At 44.7% G+C, this 22062-nt stretch overlaps 1 protein-coding gene across 2 annotated transcripts in view; it reads right to left on the reverse strand.

The window, feature by feature from the left end:
- Positions 1–22062, reverse strand: part of PNISR (PNN interacting serine and arginine rich protein) — a 242349-nt gene that overhangs the window by 195885 nt on the left and 24402 nt on the right. Inside the window, exon 2 of one of the 2 annotated variants that reach the window (XM_069235540.1) lies at positions 8953–9048. In XM_069235540.1, coding sequence (XP_069091641.1) covers positions 8953–9040 — 88 coding nt within the window. In that variant the 5' untranslated portion in view covers positions 9041–9048. Of the gene's footprint in view, positions 1–8952; positions 9054–22062 lie in introns of both variants that reach the window. The other variant, XM_069235539.1, reaches the window with a different exon arrangement.

Below are 22062 nucleotides of genomic sequence, written 5' to 3' on the forward strand. Positions count from 1 at the left end.
CTTCACCTGACCCGAACCATTCAACATTTAGGCTGGAACAGGTCTAAATGTAGACCTCGCCTACATTATCTATATTGGGGTTAGGGGACTCTAGTTCTCCTCTCAGCCACTCAGGTTGCACTAGCAGTCTGGGATAAAGCCATGAAAATAATTAGGTGGCACAGTAAACCCACGAAGGAAAGCATTGTGGAGGGGACGCTGGCTTCCTGAACTAGGAAAAATTGAGGATTTGGGACTTGGGATTGGACCGGGATTTCCAAGGATGGAGACCTGGTCACGAGTGGCGATATTATGCCATTATCCTCGCTTCGGCGAGAGGACGGGATGCACACAAATCAATTCCTAAGGTACCCACAGGTGTGGCAGCACAGAGGGAAGGGTGCGATATCATCTACGTATAAAACCCTCAATAACAATATGCCAGATGAACGAGTTACTTACCTTCGGTAACGACTTTTCTGGTGGATACATTAGCTACCTGTGGATTCCTCACCTAATGAATACTCCCATGGCGCCAGCATTCGACGGAAATCTTCTTACTAGTCTCTGCACGTCGACGAGGACGTCACTCTAGCCCACGCGACGCCGTCTGACGTCATACAGGCAATAAGAGATCCTCGCCGACGTGCCGATGACAGTACCAACATTTTTTACGTGCATGAGAATAATAATAACCCAATGTAATGAAAGAGCAAAGCAACATCTCTTAATATTGTAAATCACACAACATTGCAATAAAATAGCTGTAGATTTAATATAACCTTCTTTTTTTTTATTTTTTTTAAACAAATAAATATATTTATACATACGAATCATGTATATACACAATATATATAGATTTATATATAAATATACACATATATACAAATATCATATATGCAAAATGTATTGCAACTTTGAAGACCAAAAGGAGCACACTCAAGGATTGCTTGGAGAGACCAAAAAGGCAACGGGGAGGCGGGTGGGACCGTGAGGAATCCACAGGTAGCTAATGTATCCACCAGAAAAGTCGTTACCGAAGGTAAGTAACTCGTTCTTCTGATGGATACAACTACCTGTGGATTCCTCACCTAATGAATAGAGTCCCAAAGCAGTACCACGCCCGGCGGTGGGTGCCTAAATGGTCAAACCAAGAAATCCTGCAGCACTGACCGTGCAAAATGACCGTCCCTTCTGACCTCAGAGTCCAAACAGTAATGTTTCACAAAAGTGTGAAGGGACGACCAAGTTGCGGCCTTGCAGATGTCGACCACAGGAACACCCCTGGCCAAGGCCGAAGAGGCCGACTTAGCTCTGGTGGAGTGAGCTCTAATGCCCTCAGGCGGATCCTTCTTTGTCAAAGAGTAACAGATTTTAATGCAAAGAACAACCCACCTGGAGAGTGTTCTCTTGTGGACTGCCTTTCCTCTCCTCTTGCCCACGTATCCGACAAACAGCTGATCCTCCAGCCTGATATCCTTCATTCTGTCGATATAGAAGCTCAACGCCCTTTTTGGGTCCAGGCGATGTAGTCTTTCTTCCTCCTTTGAAGGATGAGGCGGAGGATAAAACGTGGACAAAGTGATTGTCTGAGCCAAATGGAAGGGTGAAACAACCTTCGGAAGGAAAGCAGCCTTGGTCCTCAACACCACCTTATCCCCATAAAACGTTATATAAGGGGGTTTAACCGATAAGGCCTGCAACTCACTCACTCTCCTTGCAGATGTTATAGCTACCAGGAATACTGTTTTAATAACCAAATACCTTAAGGGGCAAGAATGCATAGGCTCAAAAGGGGACCCCATAAGGAAAGTCAGGACCAAGGACAAATCCCATTGAGGCATAACGAATGGTTTTGGAGGATATTGATTCAGAAGACCTTTCAAGAATCTGAGAACAATAGGGGATTTAAATAACGATGGTTGGTCTGGAAGACAAATGAAGGCTGACAAGGCCGACAAATAACCCTTAATGGTAGCCACTGCACAACCTTTCTGCGCTAGAGACAGTGCAAAAGACAAAACATGTGACAGATGAGCATGTAATGGATCAATCTGTCTCTCTCCACACATATAACAAATTTAGACCACCTATTAGCGTAGATAGATTTAGTGGAGTGTCGCCTGGCCGCTAAGATAACATCCACTACATCAGGCGGGAGAGAGAAGGAACTCAGGTTGCCCCGTTCAATCTCCAAGCATATAGATGCAGACTCTGGAGGTTGGGGTGTAAAACCTGCCCCTGCGACTGCGAGAGGAGGTCTGCCCTGAGAGGGAGACGGAGCGGAGGGCACAGTGAGAGTTGGAGAAGGTCGGAGTACCATACCCTCCTTGGCCAATCCGGAGCTATTAAGATGACTTGGGCCCGGTCTTGGCGAATTTTCCTCAACACTCGAGGAATCAAGGGTATGGGGGGAAACGCGTAAAGCAACTGGTCGCACCAGGTTATCTGAAACGCGTCCCCCAACGCTCCCTGCATCGGATACTGGAGGCTGCAGAATAACGGGCAATGCGCGTTCTCCCGAGTGGCAAACAGATCTATCCGAGGAAACCCCCACATCTGGAAGATTAAACAGACTTGATCTGGATGGAGACGCCACTCGTGGTCTGCCGAGAATTGGCGACAGACTGTCCGCACGTACATTCAAGACCCCGGCCAGATGATTTGCCACCAAGCAAATCTGATGGTCCTTTGCCCAGGACCATAGCCGAAGAGCTTCTCTGCAGAGAAGGTACGACCCTACTCCTCCCTGTTTGTTTATGTACCACATCGTGGTAGTATTGTCCGTCAGGACCTGTACCGACTGACCACGAAGGGATGGGAGGAAGGCCTTGAGAGCCAGACGTACAGCCCGTAACTCCAACAGATTGATATGAAACACCTGTTCCTCTGGAGACCAAAGCCCTTTGATCTCCAGATCCCCCAGATGAGCTCCCCATCCTAGGGTGGAAGCATCCGTTATGACCGTGGCCACTGGTGGCGACTGCGCGAACGGCTTCCCCTGTGAAAGATTGTTGCCCGCAATCCACCACTTCAATTCCACAGCAGCATCTCTGGAGATCTTGACAGTACCTTCTAAATCTCCCTTGTGTTGAGACCACTGCCTTCGGAGGCACCACTGAAGAGCCCTCATGTGCCAGCGAGCATGCGTGACCAACAGAATGCAGGAGGCGAACAGACCGAGCAGACGAAGGACCTTGAGGACTGGAACTACCGCCCCATTTCGAAACATTGGAACCAATTCCTGAATATCTTGAATCCGCTGAGGCGGAGGAAAGGCTCGACTCAATGTTGTATCCAGTACTGCCCCTATGAACAGGAGGCGCTGAGAGGGCCCCAGGTGAGATTTGGGCACATTCACTGAAAAGCCCAGGTCGAACAACAACTGGGTTGTTGACTGCAGATGATGCGACACAAGCTCCGGGGACTTGGCTTTGATCAACCAGTCGTCCAAGTAAGGGAATACTGCTATCCCCTTCCTTCTGAGCTCCGCCGCAACCACTGACATCACCTTTGTGAAGACTCGAGGTGCTGAAGTAAGACCAAACGGGAGGACCGCAAACTGATAGTGCTGCGACCCTACCACAAACCGGAGATACTTCCTGTGCGACTTGAGTATCGGGATATGAAAGTAAGCATCCTGCAAGTCGACAGACACCATCCAATCTTCCTTGTTCAACGCCAAAAGCACCTGTGCTAGGGTCAGCATCTTGAACTTTTCCTGTTTGAGGAACCAATTCAAGATCCTCAGATCCAGGATTGGTCTCAACTGACCATCCTTTTTGGGAATCAGGAAGTATCTTGAGTAACAACCTCGACCCTTTTCCTGCTCTGGGACCAACTCTACCGTGCCCTTTGAAAGGAGGACTTGAACCTCCTGTTCTAGCAACAGGAGGTGTTCTTCTGAACAATAAGATGGGCGGGGCGGGATGAGGGGCGGGAACTCCCGAAAGGGAAGGGCGTAGCCTTTCCCCACAATGTCGAGAACCCAAGTGTCCGTTGTGATAGACTTCCACTTGTGGAGAAAATGCTGTAATCTTCCCCCCTACAGGAGAGGAGTGAGTGGGAAATGGTGGAAGCCTAAGGCTGCTTCCCCTGCTGCACCCCTCCAGAGGATGAGGAAGAGGCAGAGTGCTGTTGAGAGGCTCCTCTGGTACGGGCCCCACCCCTCCCCCTCCCTCTAAATGACCTATAGGGGAGGGAAGAGGCGGGTTGCTGGAACCTCCCCCGAAAGGAAGAGGAAGAAGAGCCACGCCCAAATCCCCAAAACCTCCTGAAAAATCTAGAAGAGGCAGAGGAAGAAGGAGCTTGCAGTCCTAACAATTTGGCTGTGGCTCTGCTCTCCTTAAATCGTTCCAAGGCCGAATCTGCCTTGGCTCCAAACAGTCTGTCCCCATCAAACGGGAGGTCCAGCAGGGTCGACTGCACATCCGCAGAAAACCCTGAGTTTCGGAGCCAGGCCTGTCTTCTTGCCACCACAGCAGTGCCCATCGCCCTGGCCACCGAGTCGGTCGTGTCCAGCCCAGACTGGATAATCTGGGTCGCGGCAGCCTGAGCGTCCGAGACCACATCCAAGAGACCCTGGGGGAGCTCCGTAAATGAAGACGAAATATCATCCATCAGAGCATGGATGTACCTCCCCAGAATGCACGTTGCGTTGGTGGCCTTCAACGCCAAACTGCATGACGAAAATATTTTCTTGGACTGCGCATCCAGTTTCTTGGAGTCTCTGTCTCCAGGCACCGTCGGGAAGGAACCAGGCGCTGACTTTGAGGAACAGGAGGCTTGCACCACCAAGCTCTCCGGCGTAGGGTGTCTAGAGAGAAAGCCAGGGTCAGATGGTGCAGCTCGATACCTCCTGGCCACAGCCCTATGAACGGCCGAGGAAGACACCGGCTTCTTCCACACCTCCAACACCGGATCCAGCAAAGCCTCATTAAATGGCAAGAGAGGCTCAGCTGCAGCAGAGGCCGGATGCAATACCTCTGTCAGCAAATTCGGCTTCGCCTCTGCCACCGGCAAAGGCAGGTCCAAAAAGCTTGCTGCCTTCCTCACCACAGCATGAAAGGAAGCAGCCTCCTCCGTATATTCCCCTGGAGATGAAAGATCCCACTCAGGGGAAGTGTCCAGCCCACTGGCTGTATCCAGACCATGTAGTCCGTCTCCAGAGTCCTCAATCTCTCCCTCCTCTAAGACTCGCTGGTACTCCTGCTCTTCTAAAAGACGGAGAGCACGCCTCCTCGAATGAAGTCTCTCCTCGATACGCGGAGTCGACATGGCCTCCGCCGACGTCGAAGAACGGCGCAGATCTCCAGAAGCATCTGACGCCGCGTCCGGCGCCACAGGCAGCTTCGGCGCCGAGGCAGGAGCCGGAGGACGAGGTCTTGGAGCCGATGGACCAACCGGAGTCACAGGGCAAAATCCTGACTTCGACGGAAGGGCAACCTCCGGGGCCGAAACATCCGAAGCCACCGGAGCGGCCACCGACACCGGCGCCGAGCCCACATTCCCAAAAGGGAGAAAGGGCATAAAGGGTGCCGGCCGAAGAGGCGCAGGATCACCCAACGAAGAGGCCAAGGGCCCCGAAGGACCAGCCGGAGCAGCTCCTGGAGCCATCTGCTGAAAGATGGTATACATCGCATTAAGAAACGCGGTACTATCGGCTCCAGGAGTGGGAAAAGCCGGATACTGGGGTGCCTGGATCGAGGGCGACCCCGACGCCGGCCTCGACGTCTGCGACGCCGGAGAAAACACAAGAGGCTGCACCACCTCAATCACCGACGCCTGACCAGGCAAAGTCGGTGACGCCGGAGAGGGCAACGGCGTCGATGGATGCGGCGTGACCGTGGGGCGGACCTCCCAAGTCCTCCGACGCCGAGCCGAAGGTGACCTCGAACGAGACTCCTTGCTGGAATGACGTCGTGAGTCTCTACGGCGCCGGGAGTCTCGATGACGCCGGTGAGACCTTGGCGAAGAAGACTTCTTATGATGTTTCTCCTTCTTCTTTGACTTTGCCATGAATAACTTGGCCTCACGCTCTTTGAGGGCCTTCGGATTCATGTGTTGACATGAATCGCAAGTCGAGACGTCGTGGTCGGAGCTCAAACACCATAGACAGTCGGAGTGAGGATCTGTAACTGACATCTTGCCCCCACACTCTCGACAGGGCTTGAAACCCGACTTCCTCTGAGACATTATTACCGCAGAGAAGACTACGCAGCAGACAATACACTGTAACCACGAAGGTAACAGTAGCTCCCTCGAAGATAACCGTTTCGAATGCACGGAAAAAAGGGAACTGTCATCGGCACGTCAGCGAGGACCTCTTATTGCCTGTATGACGTCAGACGGCGTCGCGTGGGCTAGAGTGACGTCCTCGTCGACGTGCAGAGACTAGTAAGAAGATTTCCGTCGAATGCTGGCGCCATGGGAGTATTCATTAGGTGAGGAATCCACAGGTAGTTGTATCCATCAGAAACCCTGCTTGGACTGCGAGAGAGGTGGGTGGAGGACACAGATTGGGAGGCGGCCCTAATGCACCCCAGGAAGATAGCCATAAAATCACGGTTACGACTGGTCCAATTCAAAATATTACACTGAGTGTCCAATGATAGGCGCTGCCTCCAAGCCATGAGGAGGGTTCAGAACCCACACTGTTTGAGATGTCGGGTGATGAGGGCTCCCCCCCTCCCCCCAATACAATCTGGAGATGTCCCTGGATATAGGCCTACTGGAGTTTAATCAATGGGAAACTCAGGGTGCAATCAGTGCAGATTCCATTGGACCCTAAGTTCATCCTTTTGAGGATCCCTAAACATACATACCTACCCCAGGCCCAGCGGTCTTGGCCTAGTGGCAGCTGAGAGACACAGCTTCGTACTGGTGGGCAGAACACTGCAGGAATGAAGAAGGGGTACTGACATGTAAATAGTGGCTGAAAAAGTTATATTTGCCAGCAGAGGCTGTCCCTACAAGTTTTACAAGTTTCGTAAACTAGCGGGCAAATGGATGGAATATTATTTTTTAGAGCTGCTGAAGACAGTGGGAAATAAGAATCGGGGAATGACTCAATGGGGGCGAATGTATTTTCAGCTGATGTGGTGCTGTGTTTTCTTTTATTAGCGAATCTGTATAGGCTGACTGGTGCGTGTAGTGGGGATGGGGAGTGGAAGGGTTGTGTGTTATTATGTTGTTATTGACATGCAGCCAATGGGGTTGAACTCCAGAACTGCTATCAGTTGCCTTTGCTATGCTGTCCACACAAAATAAAAATATATTTTAAACAACATAGTGGCATATAAACGTACATTTTTCAAAAAAGTATTAATTCATCATTTGGAGAGCGTGCTTTTCCTTCTGACTAGCAGCTGTACTCTAAATGCAACTGTCACTACTGGAACCGCAAATACAGAAACTCAAATACAAAGCTGACACTTTATTTTATGACAAACGTTATTGAGTTTTATGTAACATTAAAACAGTATCTAAACCAAACTGCATGCTGCAGATTCCCACCCCAATATACATCATACATGTATTAATATACACAAGGTTTAAAGACAATTGAGAGCTTGTTACAAACCTCTGTTCCTCTTAAGCAATGCAATGCAGAATACTCCCACCAAATTCCTCATATCTTCACATTTGCTGGGACAGCCCCAGGCCCTGTGTTAGCACTTCTATTTGGTGTGCCAATTCATAGCTAATGTCCAGTTAAAGAGCTAGTGTGAAACCTTGAGTTTTTAGCAGTGTGCTATGTCCCACTTTGCCAGAAACATAGCCACCATGACCAGTGTGCACTCACCCTGCTTGCACCCATATCCTCCAAGATTCCTCAGAGCTTAGGACCCCAGTCAGTTTCCACCTGATGGACTGCCAGTATGGCCTAATAATGGGGCATGACAAAACCATGTGATAAAAGCCAGCTTCCGGTGCTGCACAACAGATGTTTTCACTTTAATTTTCAAACAAGCGCTGGCAAAGCCAATAGGTCTTATGTAAGAGCTATTCACTTGGTCAATGTTTTTTTCACCATGTTGCAACCAATGGATGAAAGTTAAGAAAAAGGTGCTCCTGTACATCACTTAAAAAAATACAACACTGACAAAGCCAATAGCTCTCACATATGCAATACTTGTTGGCATTGCCATTTCTTTTTTTTTTTTTAATTACAGGCAGGAGGGGGGGTTGGGTGGCAGGTAACACAGAGGGACAAGAGGCAGGCAACACAGTGGAAAGGTGGGCAAGGTACATGAAAAGAGCTATAAAGCAGCCAGTAGTGCCCAAGCCATACATTTTTTTTTGTATTGTCGGTGATGTAGGCAAAGCAGATGGGTGGGGCAAAGCAACAAAGACAGCGAAAGAAAGGTGGATAGCAGGGAGGATAGGGCAAAGCACCACTAGCAGCAGGGAGGGTGGTGGCAAAGCACCACTGGCAGCAGGCAGGGAGGTTGGTGGCAAAGCAACATTGACGACAGAGAAGGTGGGGCAAAGCACCACTGGCAGCAGGCAGGGAGGTTGGTGGCAAAGCAAAACAACATGGAGTGTGTGGGAGGGAGTGGTAACATTGCGGGCAAGCCCCAGAAATCTAAGGGAATGCTCCAACTAAAATTAAAAAGTGTCTTTGAAATTGAGAATAGTTAAAGGACACTGGGCAAGGAAGCAGTACTTGGACCATGCTCCAAGAGGGGGTAAAAACAGGAGAAGAGGAAATTAAGCAAACACGCTCTGTAAACACAAAAGCCTAGAAATGAGAGTGACGAAGTCAACAAATGGTAAGCAATGGGTAGGCTCTAAGTCCCCTTTAAGTAAACAAGAGTGTCTCAAGAGCGCATGCGCTGTCTCAGATAGGACCTAAAAAAGCTGTATGGTCATATCAATGGATAGGCATCTTGAGGCTCCTAAAAAATTAAAATAGCCACAAAATATGCCAAGCTTAAATATAGGTATCATTATGGCTTGTTATCTACTTACTTGGGTCCTGCTGATGCTGGAATGTCTGCATCCACTGTTGCTGGTTTAAAGGCCATTGCTGCCAAGGCTGTCCACTCTGATCCCACATTGTTTCTTCTGTCCTAAATAGAAAATAAACAAGCATTTGCAATGCAATAGGTCTTGCATTTGTGATCATTTGAGCTATTGGTGTTGCTTATGTTATTGTATTATAATACAAATGGTATTGTGATCATATAATGGTATGTTTGCTGCAACAAGTAAGTGTAATTTCAGAAAATACTTTTTTTAAAAATTTAGATTGTATTTGTTTGTTAGTGTATATATATATATATATATATGCAGTATTTTAATTTTGGTGCACATTGTTGATTTGAATAGCAGTAAAAACATTGGTCTAAATATAAAGCATGTTCATTTATTAGTTTATATTGAGAATATTTCTTGAAGAATGTCTGATGACTAGATGGCATCTAGAGAATAAAGTAAACAAAAAGATAGTGTGTGTGTAAGAGAGTTATTGATGTGTATGAGTAAGGTGTGCGAGAAAGAGAGAGAATGCTGTATGAATGAGAGTTGAATACAGACTGAGAAAAAGAAAGACAGAGAGTGTGTAAGGAAGAGAAAGTGAAATACCGTATGTGTGTAAACGAAAATAGTGTCTGTCCGTAAGAGCGTATATATGTGAGAGAGTGTATGTGTGTTATGAGTACCAATATAACAGCAAATAAACTTTGCATCAGATCGCTGCAAAATATTTAATCCCTAAAAGTGGGCCAACCGAAGTGAAATGCATATGCACGCAATGTTATATTTAAACATGTTTAGAAATTTTCTAACTAAATCTGTGCATACCTTACAGAAAACACAAAAAGCGCAATGTTAAAATTAGGCATTATTTCCAGTGTTAAAACTAAAAATGAGCAAACACGATATAAAAGGCAACCTATACCCTGCTAGATTTACAAAGGTTTATAAAAATTACTAAACGAAAATAAGGACAAAGTCTGGAGTGGTGTGAAATTGTAAAAAAAGTAGGCTGTATTCATCAAAGATCACACTGGTCTTCAGTGAAGGGAGAATTAGCATAGCTGTAAACATCACCATCAACATCCACATCTGCTGTTTAGGTTCATGATAACGATCTTTAAAGCTATGCTAATTCTCTTCCTACTGAAGCTAGGCATATCTTCCAAAACACATCAACAAACTCCAGAACTCTGTCTGGCCACTGAAGACCCTTTTTTGTGGCTAATTTGCTTTTCTTCCTTGGAAAAAAGTAGCGGCATGCATTTAAATAAAATATGCCTCTGTATACTGAAAGGCTGAATTGTAAATAAGAATATTTTAAGCTGTGCGAACTCTAAACAAAATACAAAGTTTTCACTAATGGGCTTTAAATTGATGTTAATAAATAATAAAGTTTAAACAGGCACAGCTAAACCGTAACTGGTGTTATTTTAAGCTGTGTGGAACTAAAGTAAAAGTTTACGAGAGCACTTATGGTCTTTTAAAAATGCCAATACATACGAAAATATTAAGCAGGCACAACTAAGCCTCTACTGGCAGTGTTTAAAATTGTGTCAGTGTATAATTAAAACTGTGCGGACACTGTTGAATTTTGTCAATTAACAGCACGAAAACTCTGCATAATATGGCGGCGAGTTCATTAATAACCGAGACTGTGGAAACACAAGATGAAAGGCAAAGCGCGCGCTGCGGTATTAACCTGACATGGTCAAAATTTAGAATAAAATCTACATGAATGTCTCTGTGAGTGATGTGTGTGAGAGAGCATGTGTGTATAAGAGAGAGCGCGTGTGTATCACAAAAAGGATGTATGTATGTGAGTGAGAGCTTTGTATAAGTAACAGCGCATATGTGTGTGTGAAAGAAAGAGAGGATAAAGTGAGAGAGCGAGACAGTGTGTATTTGAAAAAGTTAGTGCACTGTGTGACAAAGGGAAAGAGAGAGAAAGAGAGTGCTGTGTGAATGAGAAAGTGAGAAATAGACAAAAAACAGAAAAAGAATTTGTGTTTGAGAGAGAGATAAAAAGCGATGGTGTGAGGGAGAGGATGTGTGTATGTCCGTGAGAGGGGGTTTATGTGAGAGAGCGTGTGTGTGCTATAAGAACTAATGTAACGGCACCGAATTTTTGACTAATATAGCTGCAAGCTAATTATTTTTCAAAACTGTGCAAATGCGCTAAAAACAAATGCACGCACTACTATATCTAATCACGTTTTAAAAATTACGACCCAAAGTAACAATGCAAACACCAGATGAAAGTTAATGCGCACAGTGCTATATTTAAGTACGTTTAAAGATTACTAAACGAAAAAACAGAAAACACGATATGAAAAACAAAGCGCGCACTGTAATGTCAACCTGACGGTGTAAATTTATAATAAAATTCATATGAAGGTTTCTGTGAGTGATGTTTGTGAGACATAGTATGTGTGTGTAAAAGAGAGCACGTGTGTATGTGAGAAAGGATGTGTGTATGTGCGTGAAAGCTTGTATGTGTGTGTATCTGTTAAAGAAAAAGGGAAGATAAGATGAAAAAGAGAGAGAGTGTGCGAGAGAAATAGTGCTGTGTGTAAGGGAGTGTGGGCTAGAGAGAAAGAAAGAGTGCTGTGTGAATAAAACAGATGGAAAGAGATAGAAAGAAAGAGTGTATGTGTTATAGAGCGTGAGAGAAAAAACATATGTGTTGGAAAGAGGATGTGTGTATGTTTGTGAGAGCATGGATGTGTGAAAGAGTGTGTGTGTGTGTTATTAAGACCAATGTAATGGCACGGTAACTTAGCATGATATCGCTGCAAGATATTTAATCCCTAAAACTGGGCCAACCGAAGTGAAATGCATATGCAGGCAATGTTATATTTAAACATGTTTCGAAAATTACTAACTAAATCTGTGCGTACCTTACAGAAAACACAAATAGCGCAATGTTAAATGTAGGCATTATTTCCAATGTTAAAACTAAAAATGTGCAACCACGATATAAAAGGCAACCCATACCCTGCTAGATTTACAAACGTTTATAAAATTACTAAACAAAAATAAGGACAAAGTCTGGAGTGGTGTGAAATTGTTAAAAACTAGGCTGTATTCATCAAAGATCCCACTCCTCTTCAGTGAAGAGAGAATTAGCATAGTTGTAAACATCACCATTAACATCCACATCTGCTGTTTAGGTTCATGATAACGATCTTTCAAGGTATGCTAATTCTCTTGCAACTGAAGCTAAGCAATATCTTTCTCAACACATCAACAAACTACTGAACCCTGTCTGGCCACTTGCAGACTCTTTCTTTGTGCCTAAATTACTTTTGTTCCTTGGAAAAAACTGGCCGCACATGCCTTTAAGGATTAAAAGTAACCTTCAAAGGCTTCAGACTATCGTGATGCACGTCAATAGACTTTCTTTTACACCTTGTTTGATAATAATAAAAGATTATAAAAAAAACTGTGCAGTACTGGTGCCTAAAAAAATAACTGAACCACCATTAGTAATTCAACAAAAATGTGCCTCTGCATAATAGAAGGCTGAGTTGTAAATAGGAGTGTTTTAAGCTGTGCAAACGCTAAACAAAATACAAAGTTGTAACTGATAGGATTTAAATAAATGTTAATAAATAATAAAGTTTAAACAGGCACAGCTGAAATGTAAAGTGTTATTTTAAGCTGTGGGGAAGTAAAGTAAAAGTTTAAGATACCACTTGTCGTCTTCTAAAAAAGCCAATACATATGTAAATGCATGTACTGGCAGTGTTTGAAATAGGGTCAGTGTATAATTAGAACTGTGCTGAAACTGTCAAGATTTGTCAATTTACAGCACATAAACTCTGCATAATATGGAAGCAAGGCAATTAATAACAGAAACTGTGCAAACATGAGATCAAAAGGAAATCGCGTGCTGCGGTATTAACCTGACATGGTGAAAACTTCGAGTAAACTCTATATGAATGTCTCTGTGAGTGATCTGTGTGAGACAGAGCATGTGTGTGTAAGACAGAATCCGTGTGTGTTACAGAAAGGATGTATGTATGTGAGTGATAGCTTGTATAAGTAACAGAGCGTATGTGTATGTGAAAGAAAGAGAGAGGACATAGTGAGAGAGAGACAGTGTGTATGTCAAAAAGTTAGTGCAGTGTGTGACAAAGGGAAAGAGAGAGAGAGAAAAAAATAAAGTGCTGTATAAATGAGAAAGCGTGAAAGAGACCAAAAAAATAAAAACAGTTTGTGTGTGAGATAAAGAGAAAAACCGATTGTGTGGGAGAGAAGATGTGCGTATTTATGTAAGGGAGCGTGTGTGTGTTATAAAAACCAATATAAGCACGGAACCTTTGACTAATGTAGCTGCAAGGTAATTAATAATAATTAAGACTGTGCAAACGCAACGAAAACAAATGCGTACAGTGCTATATTTAAGCACGTTTTTAAGTTTACTAACCAAAGTAAAACTAAACACACTAGATGAAAGCTAATACACACAGTGCTTTATTTAAGTTTGTTTTAAAAATTACTAAACCCAAAAAAAAAACACGATCTGAAAACCAAGGCCCACACTACGATGTTGACCTGACATGGTGTAAATGTAAAATAAAATACATCTGGATGTCTCTGTGAGTGATGTGTCTGAGACACAGTACGTGTGTGTAAAAGAGAGCGCTTCTGTGTGGGAGAAAGATGTGTGTATGTGCATGAGAGCGTGTTTGTGTAAGAAAGCATGTATTGCAAAATAATTATTAATAACTAAAACTGTTCAAACATTAACAATAAAACAACGAGCGCACTGTTATTTTTAAACACGTTTTAAAATGTATTAACCAAAGCTGTGCAAACACAAGTTAAATGCAACGTGCAACCGGCGCTTAACAGACTGATCGCTACAGTGTGACTACAGATACTAAAAAAAAAAAAAGTTCCACAAACATCTAAAAAAGGAAACCTGTGTAAGAAGATTGTACTTGGTCGCTGCGCTTTGGGAGGGATAAACACGAAGGGATGCATGACAAATGCATGCCAGAAACCAATAGCAAACAAAGAATATATGGATAACAAGCACACAGCCAATAACAAGCCAGTAGGTGGGAATGAGCGCTGCCTAGGCTCGACCTAAAAATGCAAAACATATTCATTTTAAACTGTAATAGAGTACAAAATCTGTGCAACGTTTACATTGCATAGAACATTTTATTTGGAAAACTTTATAATCTATGTAATGTTTATTTGTTATGGAAATGATAAATATAGTACTTGTAATAATTTCACCTACAATTGTTGGTTTAACCTAGCTAACATAATTAGCAGTGAGATAACTATACTATGCGCAAAGTTACTGGCTTCTGCACAGTTCTTTTTATGGTCTGGCTTGACAGAGCAGCTGTTGTCAGACAATTATGTGACTATCACCACGAAAGGAGCTTGGGCTAACACCCAGCGATTCGTAACATTTTGACTGCTGTGGACCCCCACTGAATCATTATTAGAGATCAGAGACCCCCACCACCTCAAATCTGGGTGTGCATGAAACTGTTTCATAATGTGAATGTTACCAAAAGTAACACACAGGAAAAACCGTGTTAAGCATTTCATACAGACCAGACTTAGAATATCTTTTGAAATAACAAATCACTGAAAAATAGGATTACATTATTTCAACTCAAAACAAATTTCTGTAATAGCAGCAGTGTTGAAACTAGGCATATTAAAAGACAGCACCTTTCCTACAAACCCTCTGAAAGGCATACTTAGATCAGTAATAAAGTACAATGTGTGTAAAAGGATATCAATCCGTAGACACAAGCAGGTATTTGTTACCAGAAAGGAGGGCTGTACTCACTCATTACAGTAATCGTCTGGTACGAGGCATCTTTCAAAGTAAATATTTTAAAAACTGAAAGCTTACAATGACACTGCTGTGCCTCACCAACACATCCTCATGGGATATTAAGATTAAAATACTCTGATCTATGCAACGGTAAAATCTCAAAAGATTAAAGAATGCAACCGATAAGTGAGGTGTCTAAGAATAGCACCAAAAATTATTTTCGCTAGACTTTTTGGACTAAAATCCATTCCTTAGTCCTTGTATTAACAGCTGACAGACACGTGTATTATTACCAAGTACCTAAACATCACTACAATATCACAGTAATACCAGAAACAAAACGGAAGAAAAAACAGGATATAGATCATATTCAACATAAAACAAGCAAAACAGTAAAATACATTTATAGTTATTTTCATTTTAGGAGCTCTGCATCATCAAGAACTTTACTGGACAGACATCACTATCCTTCACGCTCAAAAGAGCAGCTGCTATACACAGAGGTATATGCCACTGTGCAGTTATGGATCTGCTGCACTTGCCATTGAAAATAAATATTTTGATTTGCCTTTACCTTTTGACCCTATAGACAGATCCGCACCAAAGTTAGCAATCACTTGGCACAGCCAGCTATGACCCAGCAAGCCAATTTTCGTGCAAATCTGTGCGGGATAAATACATGTGAAAAAAGGGGATGCGGGCATGAGAATAAAAGTTGTGTTTTTTATTTTAGCTCCCATAGGAAATTTTGTTCATGCCTACTGCCAAAATCCCTGAACAGTTTACACTAATGTTTTATGTGCGTAGAACTTTACTAAAAAAAGATTACTTGTATTACCTTGGTGTAAATCCATTAAGTGGTTTTAGCTATATAAGCACTTACAAAAGTTGTGGAGTGTTTTTTCCAATGGTTAACACTTTTGTTCATACTTGCCATTTAATAAAAGGGAATTCACTAATCCAAATTAGAAAACATAATAATAAAAGTAATTTTATTGGACAAAACAGCCTGTCTGTGACCCCTTTGGGGTCTGCAGTTCTAAAGTTGGGTTTGTGGACCACAGTTCTCTGACTGGTCCCAAAAGAAAAATACATCTCTAGGAGCCATTCCAAGACATGGGGCACAGTCTGTGCATCCTCAAAATAAAATGAAAGACCCGGAGAGGGGACTGGGGAGGATCAAGATGAGCACACCCTGACCAATAGGCCACGATGTGGGGTGGGGCCATCGCTGACAACCACACCAAGATAGTGTAGTGTTTCAAACAGGCAACAACATAAGTATCACAAGCCACTTCCGCAAAACAAACTTCTTAAGTCTCTAACTCAAGGTCAATCTTTCCTGAACGACCTAACTATATTTAATGACATTTCTCAACTAAACAAACAAAAAGTGAATTTGAAGCCTCATTAGAAAATTAATTTTCATAACTAAATATGAAAATACCTTTTAGACAGCCCCAATTGCATTAGTACAGTTTTAATTGTAAACTACATACCCCAACTCAGGCAATGCATGAATCCATTAACCACCCCTTACATGGAAGTCATCTAGAAGCACAGTTTTGTGAGCCGCATTCCAATAACTAGTGCCATCTCAATACATGACAGCTCACAAGCCGCTTCCATTTCTACAGCAGCTGAACGACCATTACGTCTCTGGGCACACAAAAGTAAATTGTTTCATAGCTCAGTGAAAATGACAATACGGTCGGTGCTTCTGATTGTTAAAGCACCATGTAGGACAATATGTACCTGGATTTAAATATAAAATTCAGTAGGAAGTTTATGAGATTGTATTTTCCTGTGAGCCGAGAATGAAGAGAAGGAAAACTGGCATGAAAAGAGCACTGTTTTATCTAGTCTGATGAAGATGTAATTTATCCTGCTGTACTAATGAGCATATGGATTACTTCAAGATGCAATTCAATGTTGGATGTGCCTGTATATTTGTGTCACACCTCCATTTAGGGTGCATGCTACGCTTCTGGTGAGATATGTACCACATGGAATAGTTTAAGCAGCAAGAGGTTATAGTAGGTGATCTTCAGTTTGTATTACGCCACAGGTAATGTCCACAAACTGGCAATTTGTAACCTGCACAGGCGGTGAGACTCTAAGGTGCCACGTTTAGTAGAAAACTGTAGCAAGGCTGTCTAGTTATCAGTTTACTTGTGTAACTTTGTAAATTCAGAGTGCATGTGTGGCATTCCTTTCGACCCGAGTCTTCTAGTGAATATCTCTTCACAGCTCACTGATAATCTACGCCCCCATCATTAAATGTGTAGTACATATACAATATCCGCTGCTGCACCAGCTTGCAACTTGCCAAGCTTTACCGGAGCACCACAATTCTCATGTCAACGCCAACTGTACAAGGGCCAGGGCATCTAACACAACTCTGCTGATGCACCTCACTTTTGTTATGGAACACACATACTGCTGGTGTACAAGTTAACTTTAGTTTTGCTTTATGGCATCAAAGTTTGGGAACACGGCTTCCAGGCAGCTCTGCAGAGGCACCTCAGCCATGCTTGTACATCCCCTGTGCTACTGGACGACAGGGAGATTTCTAAACACATTTTTGCTGTGTAGCACCAATGCTCCTAAAATGCTCTGTGGCTCTTTTGGTCTTTATTAAGGGTCATAATCAAACATTACTTTGTGACTTGAACCTTCGTGAATGAATCAATAACTTTATTGTTCAGTTAATTAAAACTTACAATGCAAACCTTCGTGACTGGAACCTTGATAAGTAATTAAAATTAACACAAGCCTTTTTTTTTTTTTTATTAAAAAAAATCTTGGCTCAAACCAATCTGACCTGATTAACTGCCAACCTATAACTTACACACTCAGACTGAAAGATCCGTAGTAACAGACGAACGAGTTACTTACCTTCGGTAACGACTTTTCTGGTGGATACATTAGCTACCTGTGGATTCCTCACCTGATGAATACTCCCATGGCGCCAGCATTTGACGGAAATCTTCTTACTAGTCTCTGCACGTCGACGAGGACGTCACTCTAGCCCACGCGACGCCGTCTGACGTCATACAGGCAATAAGAAGTCCTCGCCGACGTGCCGATGACAGTACCAACATTTTTTACGTGCATGAGAATAATAATAATAACCCAATGCAATGAAAGAGCAAAGCAACATCTCTTAATATTGTAAATCACACAACATTGCAATAAAATAGCTGTAGATTTAATATAACCTTTTTTTTTTTTTTTTTAAACAAATAAATATATTTATACATACGAATCATGTATATACCCAATATATATATAGATTTATATATAAATATACACATATATACAAATATCATACATGCAAAATGTATTGCAACTTTGAAGACCAAAAGGAGCACACTCAAGGATTGCTTGGAGAGACCAAAAAGGCAACGGGGAGGCGGGTGGGACCGTGAGGAATCCACAGGTAGCTAATGTATCCACCAGAAAAGTCGTTACCGAAGGTAAGTAACTCGTTCTTCTGATGGATACAACTACCTGTGGATTCCTCACCTGATGAATAGAGTCCCAAAGCAGTACCACGCCCGGCGGTGGGTGCCTAAATGGTCAAACCAAGAAATCCTGCAGCACTGACCGTGCAAAATGACCGTCCCTTCTGACCTCAGAGTCCAAACAGTAATGTTTCACAAAAGTGTGAAGGGACGACCAAGTTGCGGCCTTGCAGATGTCAACCACAGGAACACCCCTGGCCAAGGCCGAAGAGGCCGACTTAGCTCTGGTGGAGTGAGCTCTAATGCCCTCAGGCGGATCCTTCTTTGCCAAAGAGTAACAGATTTTAATGCAAAGAACAACCCACCTGGAGAGTGTTCTCTTGTGGACTGCCTTTCCTCTCCTCTTGCCCACGTATCCGACAAACAGCTGATCCTCCAGCCCGATATCCTTCATTCTGTCGATATAGAAGCTCAACGCCATTTTTGGGTCCAGGCGATGTAGTCTTTCTTCCTCCTTTGAAGGATGAGGCGGAGGATAAAACGTGGACAAAGTGATTGTCTGAGCCAAATGGAAGGGTGAAACAACCTTCGGAAGGAAAGCAGCCTTGGTCCTCAACACCACCTTATCCCCATAAAACGTTATATAAGGGGGTTTAACCGATAAGGCCTGCAACTCACTCACTCTCCTTGCAGATGTTATAGCTACCAGGAATACTGTTTTAATAACCAAATACCTTAAGGGGCAAGAATGCATAGGCTCAAAAGGGGACCCCATAAGGAAAGTCAGGACCAAGGACAAATCCCATTGAGGCATAACGAATGGTTTTGGAGGATATTGATTCAGAAGACCTTTCAAGAATCTGAGAACAATAGGGGATTTAAATAACGATGGTTGGTCTGGAAGACAAATGAAGGCTGACAAGGCCGACAAATAACCCTTAATGGTAGCTACTGCACAACCTTTCTGCGCTAGAGACAGTGCAAAAGACAAAACATGTGACAGATGAGCATGTAAGGGATCAATCTGTCTCTCTCCACACCACATAACAAATTTAGACCACCTATTAGCGTAGATAGATTTAGTGGAGTGTCGCCTGGCCGCTAAGATAACATCCACTACATCAGGCGGGAGAGAGAAGGAACTCAGGTTGCCCCGTTCAATCTCCAAGCATGTAGGTGCAGACTCTGGAGGTTGGGGTGTAAAACCTGCCCCTGCGACTGCGAGAGGAGGTCTGCCCTGAGAGGGAGACGGAGCGGAGGGCACAGTGAGAGTTGGAGAAGGTCGGAGTACCATACCCTCCTTGGCCAATCCGGAGCTATTAAGATGACTTGGGCCCGGTCTTGGCGAATTTTCCTCAACACTCGAGGAATCAAGGGTATGGGGGGAAACGCGTAAAGCAACTGGTCGCACCAGGTTATCTGAAACGCGTCCCCCAACGCTCCCTGCATCGGATACTGGAGGCTGCAGAATAACGGGCAATGCGCGTTCTCCCGAGTGGCAAACAGATCTATCCGAGGAAACCCCCACATCTGGAAGATTAAACAGACTTGATCTGGATGGAGACGCCACTCGTGGTCTGCCGAGAATTGGCGACTGAGACTGTCCGCACGTACATTCGAGACCCCGGCCAGATGATTTGCCACCAAGCAAATCTGATGGTCCTTTGCCCAGGACCATAGCCGAAGAGCTTCTCTGCAGAGAAGGTACGACCCTACTCCTCCCTGTTTGTTTATGTACCACATCGTGGTAGTATTGTCCGTCAGGACCTGTACCGACTGACCACGAAGGGATGGGAGGAAGGCCTTGAGAGCCAAACGTACAGCCCGTAACTCCAACAGATTGATATGAAACACCTTCTAAATCTCCCTTGTGTTGAGACCACTGCCTTCGGAGGCACCACTGAAGAGCCCTCATGTGCCAGCGAGCATGCGTGACCAACAGAATGCAGGAGGCGAACAGACCGAGCAGACGAAGGACCTTGAGGACTGGAACTACCGCTCCATTTCGAAACATTGGAACCAATTCCTGAATATCTTGAATCCGCTGAGGCGGAGGAAAGGCTCGACTCAATGTTGTATCCAGTACTGCCCCTATGAACAGGAGGCGCTGAGAGGGCTCCAGGTGAGATTTGGGCACGTTCACCGAAAAGCCCAGGTCGAACAACAACTGGGTTGTTGACTGCAGATGATGCGACACAAGCTCCGGGGACTTGGCTTTGATCAACCAGTCGTCCAAGTAAGGGAATACTGCTATCCCCTTCCTTCTGAGCTCCGCCGCAACCACTGACATCACCTTTGTGAAGACTCGAGGTGCTGAAGTAAGACCAAACGGGAGGACCGCAAACTGATAGTGCTGCGACCCTACCACAAACCGGAGATACTTCCTGTGCGACTTGAGTATCGGGATATGAAAGTAAGCATCCTGCAAGTCGACAGACACCATCCAATCTTCCTTGTTCAACGCCAAAAGCACCTGTGCTAGGGTCAGCATCTTGAACTTTTCCTGTTTGAGGAACCAATTCAAGATCCTCAGATCCAGGATTGGTCTCAACTGACCATCCTTTTTGGGAATCAGGAAGTATCTTGAGTAACAACCTCGACCCTTTTCCTGCTCTGGGACCAACTCTACCGCGCCCTTTGAAAGGAGGACTTGAACCTCCTGTTCTAGCAACAGGAGGTGTTCTTCTGAACAATAAGATGGGCGGGGCGGGATGAGGGGCGGGAACTCCCGAAAGGGAAGGGCGTAGCCTTTTCCCACAATGCCGAGAACCCAAGTGTCCGTTGTGATAGACTTCCACTTGTGGAGAAAACGCTGTAATCTTCCCCCTACAGGAGAGGAGTGAGTGGGAAACGGTGGAAGCCTAAGGCTGCTTCCCCTGCTGCACCCCTCCAGAGGACGAGGAAGAGGCAGAGTGCTGTTGAGAGGCTCCTCTGGTACGGACCCCACCCCTCCCCCTCCCTCTAAATGACCTATAGGGGAGGGAAGAGGCGGGTTGCTGGAACCTCCCCCGAAAGGAAGAGGAATAAGAGCCACGCCCAAATCCCCGAAACCTCCTGAAAATTCTAGAAGAGGCAGAGGAAGAAGGAGCTTGCAGTCCTAACGATTTGGCTGTGGCTCTGCTCTCCTTACTGCACATCCGCAGAGAACCCTGAGTTTCGGAGCCAGGCCTGTCTTCTTGCCACCACAGCCGTGCCCATCGCCCTGGCCACCGAGTCGGTCGTGTCCAGCCCAGACTGGATAATCTGGGTCGCGGCAGCCTGGGCGTCCGAGACCACATCCAAAAGACCCTGGGGAAGCTCCGTGAATGAAGACGAAATATCATCCATCAGCGCATGGATGTACCTCCCCAGAATGCACGTGGCGTTGGTGGCCTTCAACGCCAAACTGCATGACGAAAATATTTTCTTGGACTGCGCATCCAGTTTCTTGGAGTCTCTGTCTCCAGGCACCGTCGGGAAGGAACCAGGCGCTGACTTTGAGGAACAGGAGGCTTGCACCACCAAGCTCTCCGGCGTAGGGTGTCTAGAGAGAAAGCCAGGGTCAGATGGTGCAGCTCGATACCTCCTAGCCACAGCCCTATGAACGGCCGAGGAAGACACCGGCTTCTTCCACACCTCCAACACCGGATCCAGCAAAGCCTCATTAAATGGCAAGAGAGGCTCAGCTGCAGCAGAGGCCGGATGCAATACCTCTGTCAGCAAATTCTGCTTTGCCTCTGCCACCGTCAAAGGCAGGTCCAAAAAGCTCGCTGCCTTCCTCACCACAGCATGAAAGGAAGCAGCCTCCTCCGTATATTCCCCTGGAGATGAAAGGTTCCACTCAGG

The sequence above is a fragment of the Pleurodeles waltl genome, chromosome 5 (genome assembly GCF_031143425.1).
Source record: "Pleurodeles waltl isolate 20211129_DDA chromosome 5, aPleWal1.hap1.20221129, whole genome shotgun sequence".
NCBI classification, from domain to species: Eukaryota; Metazoa; Chordata; class Amphibia; order Caudata; family Salamandridae; genus Pleurodeles; species Pleurodeles waltl.